At 39.5% G+C, this 18,471-nt stretch overlaps 1 protein-coding gene across 1 annotated transcript in view; it reads right to left on the bottom strand.

The window, feature by feature from the left end:
• Positions 1–18,471, bottom strand: part of OCA2 (OCA2 melanosomal transmembrane protein) — a 172,384-nt gene that overhangs the window by 82,795 nt on the left and 71,118 nt on the right. Inside the window, exons 15-16 of the mRNA XM_074152282.1 lie at positions 3,733–3,880; positions 1,532–1,589 (exon numbers count right to left, since the gene is read on the bottom strand). Of these exons, the coding sequence (XP_074008383.1) occupies positions 1,532–1,589; positions 3,733–3,880 (206 nt within the window). The remainder of the gene's footprint in view (positions 1–1,531; positions 1,590–3,732; positions 3,881–18,471) is intronic.

Here is an 18,471-nt window from a genome sequence, read left to right as displayed (position 1 = left end):
TATTACAGAAGGAGCTATCTATTATGCATAGAGTTCACAAAAGCATGTGTGAAGCACAAACTTCTGTTCCTGTGTTGTATATTCCTCTTCAGCATAAAATACAAAAATATTTAAATTGAAGCATTTCATGTATACCTATAAAAAACATAAATATGTGGCCCAACATGATCTAAGAGATGCAAGCAGCATGCACCTGCTAAATAGATTCAGTTGTGTTCAGCTACTCTCATGACAATTTCATTTCAGTAGGAGAAGCAGGGTTGAAAAGCAATTCCTACTACAGAGGGCATTCTGTGGTTTCATGACCCTGAACAAAATCGCCCTTGGATGCACATACGTTTTGAAAACCTATAATGTAGTCTAGAGGTCAGATCTTTCATGCCTCCTTACAACTTTCATGGACATGCCAAGCCCATAATCCATTGGCTCCGAGTTTGGCAAAGCCAAAAGCAACCCAAGCCAAACCTTGTGATGGGATGTGTCGAGTGACTATTATAATAAAGAGGCAACGTTACTAGCAATGTCTTCTATGTTCTGCGCATCCATTAACATGCTAATCTCAACATTAGTATTTCCCAGGTAGCCAAGGCTTATAATTGCTGAGCTTTACAACCCACATGCCCAGCTCCTGCATCCCTGTGCTGATCTCATGCTCTCTCCCTCAGATCCAACACTTTCCATAGTGACTCTGCTTCTCTGCTCTGTTCTCACTTTCACCACCAACCCAGGGAATGACCTTCTCCCAGCCTGAGTCCCTCTCTCTTTTCACATAGTTTAAAGCTTTACTAAAGTACAAGTAAGTCTCTGTTCTTTAAAAAGGTCGTCTTCTATGCAATGCCTTGAAAAGGGTGTAAAATCTAATAAGAAATCTTGTTGGTTTTGTTCTGTTTTGGTGTGACACATAGGACAGTAATGTCCCAGCCAAGGACTTGAGCTCACAAACACAGGCCTGGATTCATTAGTGATGTCCGTGAGGCAGAGGGGATGTGACATTTAGACAATTAAATTTAGGTCAAATTAATCCCACTACAGAGTTTACATATCATCAGACCCAGCTTCAGCATAAAGACTTAGGTGGTGTTAATGAGTACACATTAAAGAGAACAGGATTTATCTGAGTGGTTTATCCCTACTTGAATAATAAAACAGGTATGTCACAGACAGTGTAGTAAATTAGAGTTGGTATTCAGTACATCAGCAGGAGTGTACTCTATTGTCATGCATCGTGGTTATAAACAACCTATTAACACCTTCTGAGCCTCTCTAGCCATGGATTAAAAATTTAAGAAAACACTGCTAAATCATTTATTGATCCTTTAAATGATATTTTTCTGAGGAACAAAAATATAAAACCTAACAAAACCTCGCAACGTAGTTCAGTAACCCCGTCCCACCAAGAAGCCAACCAGCCAGCCTGCCAGCTTTTCTGACATCATGAGTTATTAAATTTGCATTAGATTCAAAGCACTCCCTCTGTATAAAGACACAGGTCTGCTTACACAGATACTGAGAAAAACTGCCATCTACTTACTTTTTTCTGGAGTTCTTGAATATTTGTTTCCCAGTTTTTATCTTCTTGTGAAATTTGCCTGAAAGAAAATGACATCCGCTATTTCCAGAGTGAAATCAGAGCTCTGCCAAGAGTGTTGGAATAAATCCCTCTCATCCCAAATAGATCACCCTTTCTCCCATACAGAGTAACTCATACCACAAAGGAGTCACGGCCAGCAGCAAAATTCCCATGAGTGTTCACTTAAGACTCCGCTTTTCTAACATGCTCAATTTATACACAAGCCCTTCAGTTCATTGAAGGAGCTAGCCTCCAGAGTATGACCCTCGGTACAGGATCTGGTTATATGCAATATGTAGGCCCCTTAATATTTTGAGGAGTTGATGTGTGCCCTGCTGTGATAAAACAAGGGCTGCGTGCTAACATCAAGTCAGAACACATATATTTTACATTTGCATTTTATAATGAAGTTTTTTTTAGATCCAAATAACTTCATTGTGTTATCAGCATAGTCAGCCCTCCAGTAAAAAGCCTTGGGGTTTGCAGTTCAGGAGCACTGTTGTTAATGATAATGAATTTTTACATTGCTGTAAATGTACTGTGCTGGAGCAATCCTGATTTTCAAGATTAAATATACAATTTGTATTTATACTTCAGAAGTGTCTTCTTTAGAGTGTCGTAAAGTCTAATAATTTGTTATAATCTTTCCAAAAGGAGGTAATTTTAACAGCCTTTTTTGTCTTGAAGTAGTAGTACTGTCACTCCATTCAAAGTGCACAATATCAGCAAAGAACCTGGTAAACAAAAGTCATCTTATTGCTGGAAGAGTTTAAGAAATCATATTTACAGGTCCTTGCTCATACTGCCTATTTAACAGGTTTATTAGTGAAAATTAATTATTTCAGTTTCACTTTACTTTAGTCAATTCATTTTCAGAATATTTATCACTGCTATTCTCAGCCACCAAATTCCACAGCATAACAGCTGGTGGTTTTGGAACATAAACAAAATAAGGTTAGTATTTTTGTTAGTCCAAGTTTATAAAGACTTATTTTCTATACAGAAATGGTTAAATATGCCTGCACTCAGGTCCACACTGAAGATTTGATTACGAAATAATTTTAAAATGCAGCAATTCACCAGTGACATTTTTCAAACTCAGCAGTTCACTGAAGAACAATTGAATTTTTCAGTAAAAAAAGAAATTATAGCATTTTACTACACCGAAGCCACTACTATGGCAAGGAAAAGTCTAATAACGTATTTGTGATCTTTTTAAGCCAAAAACTACCTGAAATTTCTAGGCCTTTCCATTTGGGTCATATTGACATTATTTTCTGGGCCTTATACACGGGGTTTGTCCTAAAATGCTTTGTATTTTATTGAGGCTGAGGAGGGCTCTTCCCCAACACACATCTGATCAAGAGACAGCTAAGAATATAGGTATTGTCCCAGAGAAGATCCCTGAATCATAGAATTGTCTAGGTTGGAAGGGACCTTCAAGATCATCTAGTCCAACCATCAACCTAACTCTGATAAAAAACCTTCACTAAACCATGTCAATAAGCACTATGTCAACCCATCTTTTAAATACCTCCAGGGATGGTGCCTCAACCACTTCCCCAGGCAGCCCATTCCAATGCTTAATAACCCTTTCAGTGTAAAAATTTTTCCTAATACCCAATCTGAACCTCCCCTGGCGCAACTTGAGGCCATTTCCTCTTGTCCTATCGCCTGTGACTTGGGAGAAGAGACTGACTCCTGCCTCTCAACAACCTCCTTTCAGGTAGTTGTAGAGAGCGATAAGGTCTCCCCTCAGCCTCCTTTTCCCCAGGCTGAACAACTCCAGCTCCCTCAGCCGCTCCTTATAAGACTTCTTCTTCAGACCCCTCACCAGCATCGTTGCCCTTTTCTGGACCCGCTCCAGCACCTCAATGTCTTTTTTGTGGTAAGGGGCCCAAAACTGGACACAGTACTCAAGGTGGGGCCTCACCAGTGCCGAGTACAGGGGGACGATCACTTTCAGGGAGCTTTCACTTTCAGCTCTGCCTAAAATTACAAGAGGTGAGCCCGTGGTTCTTTGACCAAACCAAAATATTACCCCTGAGATGAGGCTGAGGTAAGCAGGAGCTCCCTGCCAGTCCAACAAACTGCCTGTGCCTGCAGTTTGTCCCCAATGAGGGTTGGAGCAGGAGAGGTGGGACACACTGGTCCCCACTTACCTGTGAAACGTCCTCAGCTTCTTCCTCAGGAGCATCTCCAGAGTCAGCACCTTCTGCATCAAGAGGCATTTCACGGCAGTCTCCTCTCTGCTGGCCGGGTTAATACGCTGTGCAGTCAGTCTCCAAACATAGATCTCATGCTTTAGCTCTAAAAAGAAGCAAAATCACGTATCTTAAAGCAGGTATAATGCATACGAAACCAGAGATGCAGAAAATATGTGTAACATGCTCTGGACTCAAAGCTGTTAAAATTATTACAATGGTTTCCCAACAATTTTCCACTCAGGAATTTGCTTTTACTATTCATTTTCCAGAGCTGGAAGGAATGAAAATATATAGAAACATTTCAAAATTTTAAATAAACTAATCTCAAGGTCCTTTTCCAAAGAAGTACTGTCTTCAAATGCTTACAAATGCCTTCCACAAGCTTTAGTGTTAAAATCACTGTCGTGGCTTTGGCCGGATTGACCAATCAGAATGACAGATGGCCCTTTCCTCCCCCCTCTAGAAAAAAGAGAGGAGAGGAAAAGATAAAGAGATTTATGAGTTTAGTTAGTTAGAAGAGGCCCAGCTAAAAAAGTAAAATTACTGAACAGAAAATTAGTTCTGTTTTACCTTAAACCAGGACAATCACATTCATTTTTCATCAGAAAATAAACTACCAATATAGATTGTTAATATATACCAATATATACTGCTAACAAGACACTAATCACTTTGTAGTTAGGAATTCCAGCAAATGCTCCTTCACTGTATTCAGAATGGACAACGCGTTTCCATTCACTCTATGCTCATACAGGCAATTTTATCAATGTAAGGCAAAACTGAAATTTAGCACTGTCTTATGGAATAGCATTTAATAACGTGTTAAAGGTTTCCAAAGAGGACATAATTCTTAGACACTGAAAATATCCATAAATACAGCTACCATCACCTGCATGCAGACCTCAATGATATCTGATCCTGTGTAAGTTCAGACAGACTGATTAAGACTTGAAATCAGTCTCCAAAATCTTGTCAGGATTCTCAACGTTTGGTTGGTTGGTTGTTTTTTTTCCCCAGGTATTATCAAGGCCTTTGAGAATGACTGAAAAGCATGTGTTCCTATTCAGGAAGGATTTTAGACTGGGCATGCCAAAAAAAGCTTTGGATTTTCCAGGAAATCACAAAAGAAATAAAGCAGAATATTCATTCAGAAACTGTCTGCACAAATGGTTCCTGATGAAGCAACAGGATGTTTCCTCACCCTTCGTTTCTCTTCCACTCACATTTCATATCATTGAAGACAGTCTGTCAAGAATTCATTGCTTTATATCTTAAGATCCCTGTTCAGTCAGCAAATTGTTCTTATCCTCAGAAATGGATGTGAAAGTCTTTGCACCATGTATACAAATGATATGCATTATTTATTAAAAAATTAATTATGTAATAGCAGAAGAAATATTTAAACACATTTTGATGTAGGCAGTGATATTAACATTTACTGCTGCAAAACCCTAGTGGTTCACAGTATTTACTATCAAAAGTAGCATTAAATGTATTTAATTCCCCACTCTTCCTTTGTGACCAAGTATTTATAATAATAATACAGGGTGAATCACGAAAAGATTGACCATAACTGGGAATTAGACTTGACAGAACTCAAACTTTTAAAAGCAAAAGTAAGCGTGTTCAGAGCGTGAACAATTGACACGAAAAAGGGATCTGAACAGCAATTGACTCATATTTTTTATGGTTCATACCTGCAGATGAGCACACATCCATCAAAATGGTAATCTTTGCCTGAGCTTTACAATGCAAGATCAGAAATGTAAATTCACACCATCTGAAGCCCAATGACTATCCCAGGTTATTAAAGCACTAGTGCTCAACTAAAGCTTTTCTTCCAAGAAGGTATTCATAACTTAACCATAGATATAAAAGAGGTGCAGAATCTACCACTTTCCTTTGTAATACATCGGGTGATTCTTGCCAGGACCATTATATAATCTACTAAATTGTATTAAAACGTGGATAGGTCCTACTTATCAAAGTAGGATCTCCACATGACATTGTGTGGAGACCCTGTCCTGGTCTTCATTTACTTTTCCATCAACATTTGTGACACACAGAAATATAGCAGCAGCAAATTTCCATTCTCTTCCAGAATATAAGCAAGGAAGTGACAGAGCTTTAGGCCACAGCTGATATTCTGCTCCCCACAGAAAAATAAAAAAAAAAAAACCCAAACCAACTGGTTTTGAGGATTAGAGTGGATGGGAACTGTGCAAAACCCCCATATTTTAAACCTCAGAAATGGTGATATTTTTTCTTTAGTAAGATGGTGAAATTAAATTTTAAGTCTCCAAATTTGCATAGCAATTTCTGAAATAATCTAGTGACCACATGTTTGGGGTCTGCTTCAGGTCCACAGTTTCTAGCCAATGGGGCAACAAGCTATTTCAATTGGCAATTTCCTCTTCATTACATTCACCATGAAACTGGTCTGAAATTATGATCTGGGAAGCCAATCCTTCCCATATGGATGAGCCAGACTAGATGGAGAAAAGCTGAATTGTGGCTTTCTTGCACACTCTCCTGTGCAGCTTCCTAGGCAAATTTTTTTTCTTTGAAAAAGTTTTCTGAGCCTTTTGTGGTGAAAGAAATATTTCTATGATCCTACATGTTGCCATTGCCTGAACAAGACAGATACTTCTGTTTTTAATCAAAGCAGGTGAAGGGGGAGAACCTCCTCAGTACATTAATGGAAGTTTTGTGTACTGCTTTTTCATGCAATTTTCAAGTCAATTGGACTGTTACTTTGAAAGTGTCTCATCAACAGTCCAAGTGTGTGGGGTTTTCTTCTTCTCTGGCAAATGCTTGTGAAGTATGATTATCCAGTTCGCTATCCTGCTTTCCAATAGCTTGTCTTTGCTACAAAGCCTTTTCTGATCATGTCTGTTCATCCTGCTGTAGCATTTCTACCCATCCTTTCCAACTGAAATTTCACCAAGATTTTACTGATGGAAGAAAGCTGAATCTTTCATCATCTGACAGAGATGCGGATCCCCAGCAGATATTTTTATACCAAGAATGTTTCTCTTCTCTCCTTCAGAAAGGGACAGCTTCCATCACTGTATCTGTGCCACAAACAAACCTAGAGAGCACCATGACTTGCCTTGCATATTCCTGTTCCATGTCTGAAGAGCCGTGGGGTTTACCACCAGGTTCAGCAAGGTCAGGCTGGTACTTTCTGGTCTATGTTAAAAAATACATGTGTGTCTTCACATGTCTTTGATCTTGCCTTTATGTGCAGCAAGCGCATGTTTGATTGTTCAGACATTAGTTTTCTAAACATCCCAAGGATGTGCCTGCTGTGGAATTTACTTCAAAGCAAAATGTCCTTTGAAAATCAGAACAGCTGATACATCTTTTATACTGTGACTCCTGTTGCAGTAATAATCTGTGAAGAGGTTTTCTAGGTCATCACACAGAATGTTTCTCCCATTTGTCTTTCATGCATACTCTTATTGTAATAGCCCATTATGGCATTAGGTGATACATATGTATTAACAGTAGCTTTTGTTTTGAAGGACATGTAACACAGGACCCTTGAGGTCAGTGAGAACACTGAACCCAGACAAAAACCTTTGGGCCTTTCTATACTTCTCTCATTTCAGGTCTTGCAAACTTGTTTAGGCAGCAACCCTTAGAGTTTAGGAACACCTGATATTTTATAACATACTATGTTACACATCATGGGCAAGGGCTTAACGCAACTGCAGGGTTTATCAATCACTTTGAAATTATGGCTAAGGCATCATAAGGGCAGTATTTGACTGCCCCTGAACATGTAGGTCTTGCACCCCATTTCCTCATCTCCATGAGTTCCTGTCACCTCCCCAGATCTCAGATGGGATCTAATGGTCATGTTACACCAGGACAAGCTCACTCCACCCACTCGTCCAACAAAACCCAATCGGTACGATTTTCACAGGGTTAGCTTTACGGTGGATTGGCCTATTAACCCATTTATCCTACAACTGCTAGGTCTATTGCTAATAACTGAAATGGTATGTGTGTATGGCATGTAGCTTTCATGGCAGTTTATCATTAAAGCAGACAAATTAACATTTAACTGCAACTGTAGTAGCAGTAATTGAAGTGATATAAGGAAGTTTAGTATGCAGTGATCTGGCATAAAAGAAAACAGGAGAGCTGCAGCTCAGTCAGGGAGTTCAGCCCATTATGTTACTAAAATTGTTGTGAACGTGGTAGACTCATAAAACCCACAATGCACCACAGCAATATACCTAGCATTATTATTTCACAAAAATTTTTTTTTCTTTTTCTTTCTTTTTTTTTTTTTTTTTCCCAGAAAGTCTATTTCCAACAAGAATATTTTTTTGGTTTAGTTCTATGATCAAATAAAGAATCAGCAAACTTTTAAACCCTATGCTGCTAATCTGTTCTGGTTTTATCATTTATCATATTTTACCATGGAGACCACAGATACGATATCCTGGACCCTCTGAATTTAATGGAGTTTCAGCTACTGACCTGAGCTGTGACATTTTAGAAAACATTTTCTGCATTTTAGAAATCATTAAGTTGCATTTTCAAATGCATATTCTTTCTGCAGTCTGACAATTAATAGTCAGATAGATTTTCACTTAGAGTAATCATACATTCCCTCCCACCTGACTGCCAATAACAAAGAAGACATCCTCAAAAACTGAATGTAATTAATTCCCAGTCTCAGAATCTGAAAAGGCCAGTCTTGTTAATTGAAGATACTCAGAATAGCATGACCAACCTTGATGAGATGATAAGAATTACCATAAAATGGCAATATTTAACTTCCAAGTGCACTAAATACATTAACCACCTTTTTGCAAGCAACATGAATTTGCACTGCTGGGCTGTGACTAACGACGTGCAAAGCATGTTTCTCTGAATGTGGGGTTGTTTTTTCTCCACATGTTATTGTAGCTTAACTTTTTTCAGTAAAGCAATACTTTTTCTTAGCTAACTTCTCAGAACAAGAATACTTCTGTTTAAATGTTAACTGAAAAGCAAATTAAGTACCACGATTTAGAGCTTAATCTAGTACTAGTAATATCTATAACTTTGACTAATTTTTTAATCCTTGATACTATAGGATATAATAGTATCAAGTATAGGATATAGTAATTAATCCTCTAATCATTATTAGACAGTAAGTGTCATCTGCATTTTAACAGCACAGAAAACAAGTCAAAAATGTGAAACCCAAGCGTAGGAAGAATTCACTTTGAGGGATATTGCAGCTCAACAATTCATGTCCCTCTCCTACAGGCACTGCCCCTCAACCGGACACAAGCATAAGGCTCTACTTCTGAAAAAATATGCCTGAAATGTCCTTATCTTTATTCCTTTGAGTAAGACGGCAAACAAAACACATTTTGCCTTCTTCAGCTGAAAGTTGCAAAAGAATGCAAGAAATCTGCACAATGTTGCATAAAGCAACACAGAACATTTATGTAAGCTTTTTGCCTCAAAGTCCAACAGCTGGGGCCCCATTTGGTCGCCGAGGCACCTAATGCCAGTTCGGTTGCCCAGCATGGGATTGCATCCATGATACAGGATTTACAGGACACCCTCTTCCCTGCAGCAAAGCAGCTGGAGCCCGGGCAGAAAACTTCAAAGCTCAGGTGGTGCCGCACACCTAAGTCGCCTCCCAGGAATTTTCCTCTGGGCAAGCTGGGGCAGGCTACAGCAGCCTCAGGAGTTAGGCTGTTTGGACAGCTGCAAAACCACAAGTATCCTTCTCCTTAAAAATGTAACTGGAATTTTTCCTCACTGTGTTTTGTGTTTCCCCCCTGTAATTTCCGTTACTGAAAGAATCTACTGTCGTGGTTTTGGCTGAATTTACCAAAACCGGACCGGCAGATGGCCCTTCCCCCCCCACTAAAAGAGGAGAGAGGAGGAGAAAGAGATAAGGAGATTCAGAAGTTTAGAATGAACTAAACTACTTTAATGAAAAATTAATATTAAAATAAAAATAAAGAAGAAAATAATGAAATAGATACAATATATACAAAACCGTATCAAGCTCCCAGGATGACAATCACATCACCGGCAGGCACTGGGGAAGTCCCAGACTGGACTCAGTGACGAATGGGAACTGGATTCCAGCTCTGGAGTCAGGAACACACGGATCGGGATCAAAGGCAGATGAACAGACAGAGTCCTCTCTGGACGTCGGCCATCGCAGGAAGGGGCTGACCCTTTGATCCCTCAGCCTTTATACTGAGCATGGGGCAGATGGGATGGAATACCCCAGTTGGTCAGGTTTGGGTCACCTGTCCTGTCCACTCCTCCCCACCGACGTGACCCCTCTATGTTTTTTCCATTTCCGACCCTCTAAGGGGGCAAATAACGAAATTGGCTGACCTTGGTTGTTATAGCAATAAGTATAAGCAAGGGCCTCCCTGCATACCATTCCTTGGCATGGAGCACAAACATTGGTCTTATCACTCTGAGAACGAGCAGTTTTCTCCACAATATGCCGTTAATTTCAGAGAGTTAGAGGAGGCCTAGCTAGGATGTAAAGTTACAGAACAGAAAATTGGTTTGGTTTTACTTCAAACCGGGACATCTACAATGCTGCAAGCCTATCCCTGCATTTTATAAGGGAATAGTCAATTTAATACCTCTATGATGGTCATGTAGCACTCTGATGGAGTAATCTGCAGATATTAAAAAGGATTAGATCCCTCATTTCATGATGGTTGATAAAGACATACATTACTCTTCAGTCTGTTCCTGAACGAGGCATGGGATCTCCCTCAGGTGATATGGGGTCTGTTCTCTTCTCTAGGTAAGTCAGACTTAGAGCCACAAAGTTATCCCAGTCCTTGTGTTCTTGCCCCTTAGTTTCCTTTACTGCAGTCCTCTATCTTTTAAAAGCAGGAATATGTGTATATTTAGGTTTCATGTGTGCTCATTAGGACTTGCTTAATGTGATCACAATACTCTGCTCTATTACATTGAGAATTGCACGGGTTCATGGGAAGTAGTCTCAAGCATTCTAAGCATTCATTTATCTTAAATTCCAGTGTAGTTTGTTTCAAAAAATTTTCATAAGGTTTGAAATCTAGAAAAATAATTCCAGTTTACTCACTATCAAAAAATTTTAACTTAGACTGCTAGACTTATCAACCAAAACCAATTTAGCCAATGCTTTCCATTAAAGTTCAAGTTTCACAATCAAAAAAAAAAAAAAAATCTTTGTTCAATTCACCATCCTCTGCTCAAAAGTGAGTAGATATATTCCAATCATAAAGTATTTTGCACCCAACATAACTACTGCTGAGGTCCTTTCAATACCAAGAAAAAAAGAGAAAGAGAAAAAGAAAAAAAAAAAAGTTCTGCAAGCAGCCACCTAAAGATGGTATTCCCAAAGTCCTATTAAAGAAAAACGAATCATGAAAAGATACACCCTCAAGAGGACAACTCCCGTAATCCAAAAGATCCTCACCTAGTGCTTTTAATAGGGCAAAATGAAGAGCAAAATAATGAAGACTTCGGACTCACCATATCTTTTAGCAACATGTTTAAATGTAAAAATAGTGACTAATAAGTTCGGCTCATTTTGATAAATAAAAATGGCAGGAATAATTTAAAAATCTGTCAGTGTTACACTTTTATTTGAAACATAATCACCGTGGAAGCTCTCTGCAGCAAAAAGATATGGAGTATATGTTAGATTTACCCAAATTGTTCTCTTAAGCTCTGTGCATCAGGAAGATCTTATGAGCTGCAGAGTTATCAGAGTAAAGCAAAAAATTTTTGTCATAACTTCACCAAAACACTGTTAATGAAAAGGCCATGTCTTGCCAACTGCTGTATAACTCTACAATCGTTCCACAGTTGTGATATGCATACAAAAATCCAGGAGGACAAATGCTGCAAAAGAAATGGGAGGCATCACTTCCTAAGTTTTTACCTCCCGTTAGTGATTTCTCTGTACTGATTCCTTCCATGAAAAATGTGTATAATGAAATTGTGAAGTGCTGCTCAATTGATTCAAAATGCCACTGCATTATACTTCCTTTCTACAAAAGGCAGGTAAAATGATATTACAGCTGCCTTTTTGTGATGGCTGCATTATCAATGCACTAACCAAATAACAAGACTAACGTATTTCCCTTATTCTGTAATGACAGAACATTGCTTTTATCGTTTGGAAACAAGGAAAGACAGATCAACATTTTCCTCTTTCCACAGGGGATGCTCCATCAACTCTAAAGCAGTACAAAGGACATATCCAAGGATTTTAAACACAAAATGATCTAAAATGTTTAAAAATATAAAAGTCTTCTACCTGTGTAAAGTAAATGATTACACTTGTTTTCATTCCTGATCATTAGGTGAGCTGTTGAAGATGCATATAATAAAAACCAGATTTCTGTATTTTACATTTTCAAACATAGAACCATGACCCTGGTAGATCCTGATAGGTTACCCATTAAGGAGTGTACAAGAAGCCTGCTGGGACCATAAGACTACCTAGTTCCTTTGAGACTGAAAGTCTTACAGTTCTTTAAGATAAAAGGCATAGTATGTAGCAGAAAGATGCAATGCTAGATCCCAAGATAAGTCGTAAGGAAGTTGCATCTTTTACTTTAGCATGCTATGGTCAACAGTAGGAGAGTTAAACTATTACCTATTCATTGTTAATAGCTACCAAAAAAAAGTTTTTCCTATTCCATATGGTTCTTCACGATTCAAAAACGCTTCCCGTATATTCCCATTAATTTAACATCTTAGGTGGGGACAGTAGAGTGCAATGAATATCACAAAAGTGCCATCCAGATTGAGCTTGGACTTGAATGCTTGAAAATATCTTGAAATATTCCTTTCTTTGGACATTATTCTCTGCATAATCTGCTTTCTGGTCTCCTCACCTGAACCAACTTTCAAGTGAGGGCAAACCACTACTTTCAGCAGTTACATTAAAATACTAATAGTGCTTTAATGGCAGCAAGTGGTACCTCCATAGGTACAGAAGCACCTCAGGACTGAGATTTATCAATGCACTTAATCCAGCTGGGTACTTAATGTACCTCTCACTGATTCTAGCAAGTGGTTCCTACGGTTACAAATATGTTACTAACTAAAATAGGACTGAAGATGGTTCTCTGACCCTGAGCAGCCCACGCAGCTGTGCTGATGCTACATATCACCTTACCCTGGGTCCCCTCTGAGTCTCTACAGTGTCCTTGTAACTCTGGATACTATTGTTTTGGGGGGGGCTTTTTTCAAGTCATCAGAGTAGTTCTTCTCCAGCATTAAACCAAAAGGTTGTATGTCATGCTTCAGGGCATGGCATGAGGGCAGGCACCACTTTAGAGGATGCAGAGGCCACCTGGACATCCCATGCCCTGACAAAACAACAAATTTGTTAACCCTTTAACCATAGCCACCTGCCCTGGGGACCATTCCCCCAGGCAGGCATCTCAGAACTCTGATGAGCAAGGGGGTTCACATGGACAAAATAATAATGACAGCACTGAGTATACCTTGTGGTCAGCTACAATTACAGTTGACGATGCTTGTGCTTGGTCAATTGTGTGCAGCACAAAGTACTATAGCAGACATTTGTAGTCACTATGGGACAAAGAAGGGGAAATTCACCAAACACTAAGTGGTAAACAAGTTTTTCAGTTTTACCTTGTTTTCTCTCTTGACCTTCACTTAGCTGTGCCTTTCTTCAGACATGGCATGCAAAATGAGGCCCAATGTGAGCAGTACATACTCTCAGTCCAGGAACAATGCCTGGACATCTTGGGTCTGCAGCCAGCACAGTCCTATGGGTTGCATGTCTGACAACCCTCAATTATTGTTCCCCTACTTCTTTTCTCTTCTAGACTTTCCACCTTTTCACTTCTGGTTTTTTCCTTCTTTTTCCCCTCCTCCCTCATTTCTTCTCTTAGAGAAGCAGCTGTAAAGCTCCACATGGAAGAAAGAAACAGATTTGCTCTCTCATCTGGTTACCACATTTCATGTTGTGGGAAACAACACTGTGTTTTTCACACATTAAGCACTTTGCACATGACTATGATTAATTAGAAAATTCCTTCTGTTGTTGGCTTTACATACTGATTATCAAGCTACCATAGCAGTATTTTCCCAGATGCTGCAGACAGTGAGCTACACTAGAGGGAACAACGTGCTCCCCCCTCTTCAGGCATCACCACTCCTGCTTCAACCGTGGGTCTCTCTTTCAGCCAGCGAAACAATCAGAAACTGGGGCAAGCAACACAGGAGAAATGGGGAGCTGGTGCCAAATAAGTTGTTGTGCTAAGAGAAAGCTCTTCTTCTTTGGAAAAAAATGGCAATAATAATACTTGTCACTAGACCATGTGCCATCCACTGTCCTGGGGATAGTGACCTTCCCAAACACTGAAGTCCACTTCTCCACAGCTTGATAGCTGAGACATAACAGTGTATTGTCACACTTCCCAGGGACTAAATTATGTATTGTCAACCCTTAAGGGAAGTAAAAACTTTGGTTTCAAGTTTCAGGTTGGGGAACAGCAAGTTTAATTCCTCTTCCACTCATATGTTATTATTCCCCCTTAAATATTCTTTTGGAAAAGTATATAAACACCTTCAAAACCTTCTCAGCTTACTATCCTAACCCTAACATCTTTTTCTGCATCACACAGAACAAACTGCAGCTTTATCAGCTGGAAGTTGCACTCAAAAAAGTCCTCAAAACATCCCTTCATTCTTAAAAAGAATCTTATTTTCTCTTTCATGGATGAGTTTTTCAGATTGTTTTTATTTTGTAATATAGAATCATAGAATGGTTAGAGTTGGAAGGGACCTTAAAGATCATCGAGTTCCAACCTCCCTGCCATGGGCAGGGACGCCTCCTACTAGACCAGGTTGCTCAAAGCCCCATCCAGCCTGGCCTTGAACACTTCCAGGGATGGGGCATCCACAAGTTCCCTGGGCAGCCTGTTGCAGTGCCTCACCACCCTCACAGGAAAGAATTTCCTCCTAATATCTAGTCTAAATCTCCCCTCCTCCAATTTAAAACCATTACCCCTTGTCCTGTCACTACACTTCCTAACAAAGAGTCCCTCTCCAGCTCTCCTGTAGGCTCCTTTCAGATATTGGAAGGCTGCTATGAGGTCTCCCCGGAGCCTTCTCTTCTCCAGGCTGAACAACCCCAGCTCTCTCAGCCTGTCTTCACAGGGGAGGTAATCCATCCCTCTGATCATCTTCGTGGCCCTCCGCTGGACCCGTTCCAACAGCTCCATGTCCTTCCTGTGTTGAGGACTCCAAAGCTGGACACAGTATTCCAGGTGGGGTCTCACGAGCACAGAGTAGAGGGGTAGAATCACCTGTGACCTGCTGGCCACACTTTTGATGCAGTCCAGGACGTAGTTGGCTTTCTGGGCTGCCAGTGCACACTGCTGGCTCATGTTGAGCTTCTCATCCACGAGCACTCCCAAGTCCTTCTCCTCAGGGATGCTCCACTTTAAGCTACTGCAGGTAGATTCTGGCTCCTGGGGAAGGAGCATGGTTTTTTTCTGCTGTAGAGGTGCTGCAGCTTAGTCTGAAACCCAACAATTTAAAGACACTGACAGCACACATCATTGAAATTAATTTGCCAATGTATCATCAGAATAACAGCTTTGTCTGTTCCTAAAATTAGCACTTATCCATTCCCAATAATCTATGTAGTCCAAAGCAACAGAATAAAAGCTTATAGCACAGTGAAAAAATTCTGGGCAGAATAATATACCAATTAAGTCTCTCATATATTGTTTAATTGCTAATTGAGGGCAGGATGAGGGAAGGCTGGTATTTAGTTGATTAAAACAGCTGCTTCAAACAAGCTATTTGAAGTTATCACAGAATCATTGAAATCTGAGATGGAAGGACCCCTGAAAGCACCTTGGAGCACATTCTGCAAATCCAAACCATAACAGCTATCTCCTAATGGAGCTGTGTTTGTCTCTTTCTCTTCCCCTTTCACAGAAAATTTCAATAGAAATAGTAGTGCTTTAGCATTTGCTTTAATTGAACAGCTACTGATTAGCTTCACAGCAATGGAGGAGCAGCTGATTATGAGAAGGAACACATGGTATACTGATTGGGAGACTGCTATACCTGAACATACTAAGCTACAAGCAACAAAAATTACTTTGATGAATTGAGGGAAATGTGCTAGCCTCTTAAAAGTGTACAGTGTCTCACTGGCAAAAGTATTATGTCAGTGAATAAATTGTACTATTCAAATCAATAAAAAAATTGTTACACATACTCATCTTCTTAAAAATCAAAAACATATGTTTTAAATGTTTATAGATGAAAGCAAAAAAGTAACCATTCCATTTTATAAAATTGCATATTCACAAAGTAGTGCTATTATGTCAGCATCAAAATGGCTCACAGTTGGCAGAATGTATTTTCTGACTGTTTAGGTATTATTTACCTCAAAACTCTTTGCAAGATGGCACTTTTAAAGATAATTTAAGTATATAATAACTCTAGTTATTCATGGAAATGTCCATGAAGTTATGACTTTTATTAGAAAATAAGAAATTAATAAAAGCAAATTAATTCTTTTTAAATAAGAAAGTGGGGAAGTTACAAAAAATTGCTGAATACTAAAGATTTAATAATACACTTCCAGGCAATGAAAAAAAGTAATCTTTTTTTTTTAATGATGCATAATTACAAAGGGTTTTATCTGGGAGGTAGAGGGGTTCCTTTTCTCCCCAACTGAAAGATAATTCCTTTTCCAGAGATTATCTCTTCCACAAAGGATTCTCATTCTTGAGCTCTGTCGAGTGTAGAGCAAGTAGGAACTTGCTCTATATTTAGTATTTTGATAAAGAATCATAGAATGATTTGGGTTAGAAGGGATCTTTAACAGTAAACTAGTCCAACCACCCTACAATGAGCAGGGACATTTTTAAGTGGATCAGGTTGCTCAGAGCCCCACCCAACCTAACCTTGAATGTTTCCAGGAATGAGGCATCTACCACCTCTCTGGGCAACTTGTTCCAGTGTTTCACTACACTTCAATTTCTTCCTTATATCTAGTCTAAATCCACCCTCTTTTAGTTTAAAATCATTACCCCTTGTCTTATCACAACAGGCCCTGCTAAAAAGCTTGCCCCTATATTTCTTATAAGCCCCCTTTAAGTACTGAAATGCTGCTATAAGGTCTCCCCAAAGACTTCTCTTCTCCAGGCACAACAACCCCAACTCCCTCGGCCTGTCCTCATAGAAGAGGTGCTCCAGCCCTCTGATGATTTTTGTGGCCCTCCTCTGGACCCGTTCCAACAGGTATAGACCTGTCTTTCCTGTGCTGAGGGCTCCAGAGATGAATGCAGTACACCAGGTAGGGTCTCACCAGAGATGAGTAGAGGGGCAGAATCATCTCCCTCAACCTGCTGGACACTCTGCTTTTGATGCAGCCCAGGATATGGTTGGCTTTCTGGGCTGTAAGTGCCCATTGCCTGCTCATGTCCAGCTTTTCATCCACAAGTATGAAGAAGAGAAGGAGCAATAGGAACATGAGCCAACTGCCCACCTGTTCAGATTATGCATTTCAGCAGTCTATTGGTGACAGCTTGGGAGTGGATATTTTTTATCGCATAGATTTTTCACCTCTCTTCAAAGTACTAACTTTGACCAGAGGAGTAGCAAGATCACTCACCCATGATACACAGCTTGCAATGCTTATTATTAAGTTTTTTTATGGATTTCTTTTTAGGTAATGATGCTTTCCCATGAGACAAAACAACATTATTTATTTAAAACTGACAAATTTTAGGTACATCTATGGCTAGAAGAAGAGAACATCCCTTTCTGCATGTTAACACTGTCAATCTTCAGTGACTTACTTTCTCTAAAGGCATTCCTGGCACCCAAGATAAAATACTAACTATTTGAATGGAAGATGGTGTAGAGTAAACAGGTGAGACAGAAGTATCCTATCCTTTTTCTCTATTGGTAAATAGAGTCTTTTCTTTCTTTGACCTAGAAGTATATAGTCAATAGATTCATTTACAAGATAAGAAAGATTTCTTGCAGCACCTTCCCTGGTATAAGAAGGTAGGAAAAGAAGATTCTTGATGACTTTCTGAAAAATCTTACTTTGTAGTGTCACAGGGAAATATCTAGGCATTTTAGGGACTGAGTTTCTCTTGCTCTCAGGATCAAATCCCCCAAGCAAGCAGAAAACCTCAGCTCATACCAAGCAAATATATAGAAGGAAAATTCTCCTTAATTCTCTTAAAAAACAGATAGGTAGTATCACCTCTAGAACACCTCAAAAAGAGCTTTGGTTCTTAATACTGGGAAAGACTTTGGCCCCTAGAGCTGTGAACAGGTAGGCTGAGTGTGCCTTGTCCTGAATGGGCACTGAAATCCATCAAAACTGAATGTCTGCCCAAGAACTAACTTCCTAAGCAGTGAAATCTCTTCTCTGACCTTTCTATCAGATGAGATTCAAAAGACATGGTACAAACCACTGAGGAGAGGACTGTCATTTCTGTCTTTTTTAATAGAATCCTACTCCTAAAGGTAATTTTCCCTGGAACACGGGAAGTCACTACAAGTGGTACTCATTTTGCCTAAATCAGTTACTTCTCAAGAAGATTTCTACCACTGAGTTAGTCACCTTGGACTCCCCTTAGACTCAAAAGAGAGAATTAAACTTCTGGGGGCCAGAAGTTTATTAGAAAT

Source organism: Numenius arquata, chromosome 1, assembly GCF_964106895.1.
Source record: "Numenius arquata chromosome 1, bNumArq3.hap1.1, whole genome shotgun sequence".
NCBI lineage: Eukaryota > Metazoa > Chordata > Aves > Charadriiformes > Scolopacidae > Numenius > Numenius arquata.
Note: the sequence above shows the minus strand (reverse complement) of the source record. Positions and strands in the feature narration are given on the sequence as shown.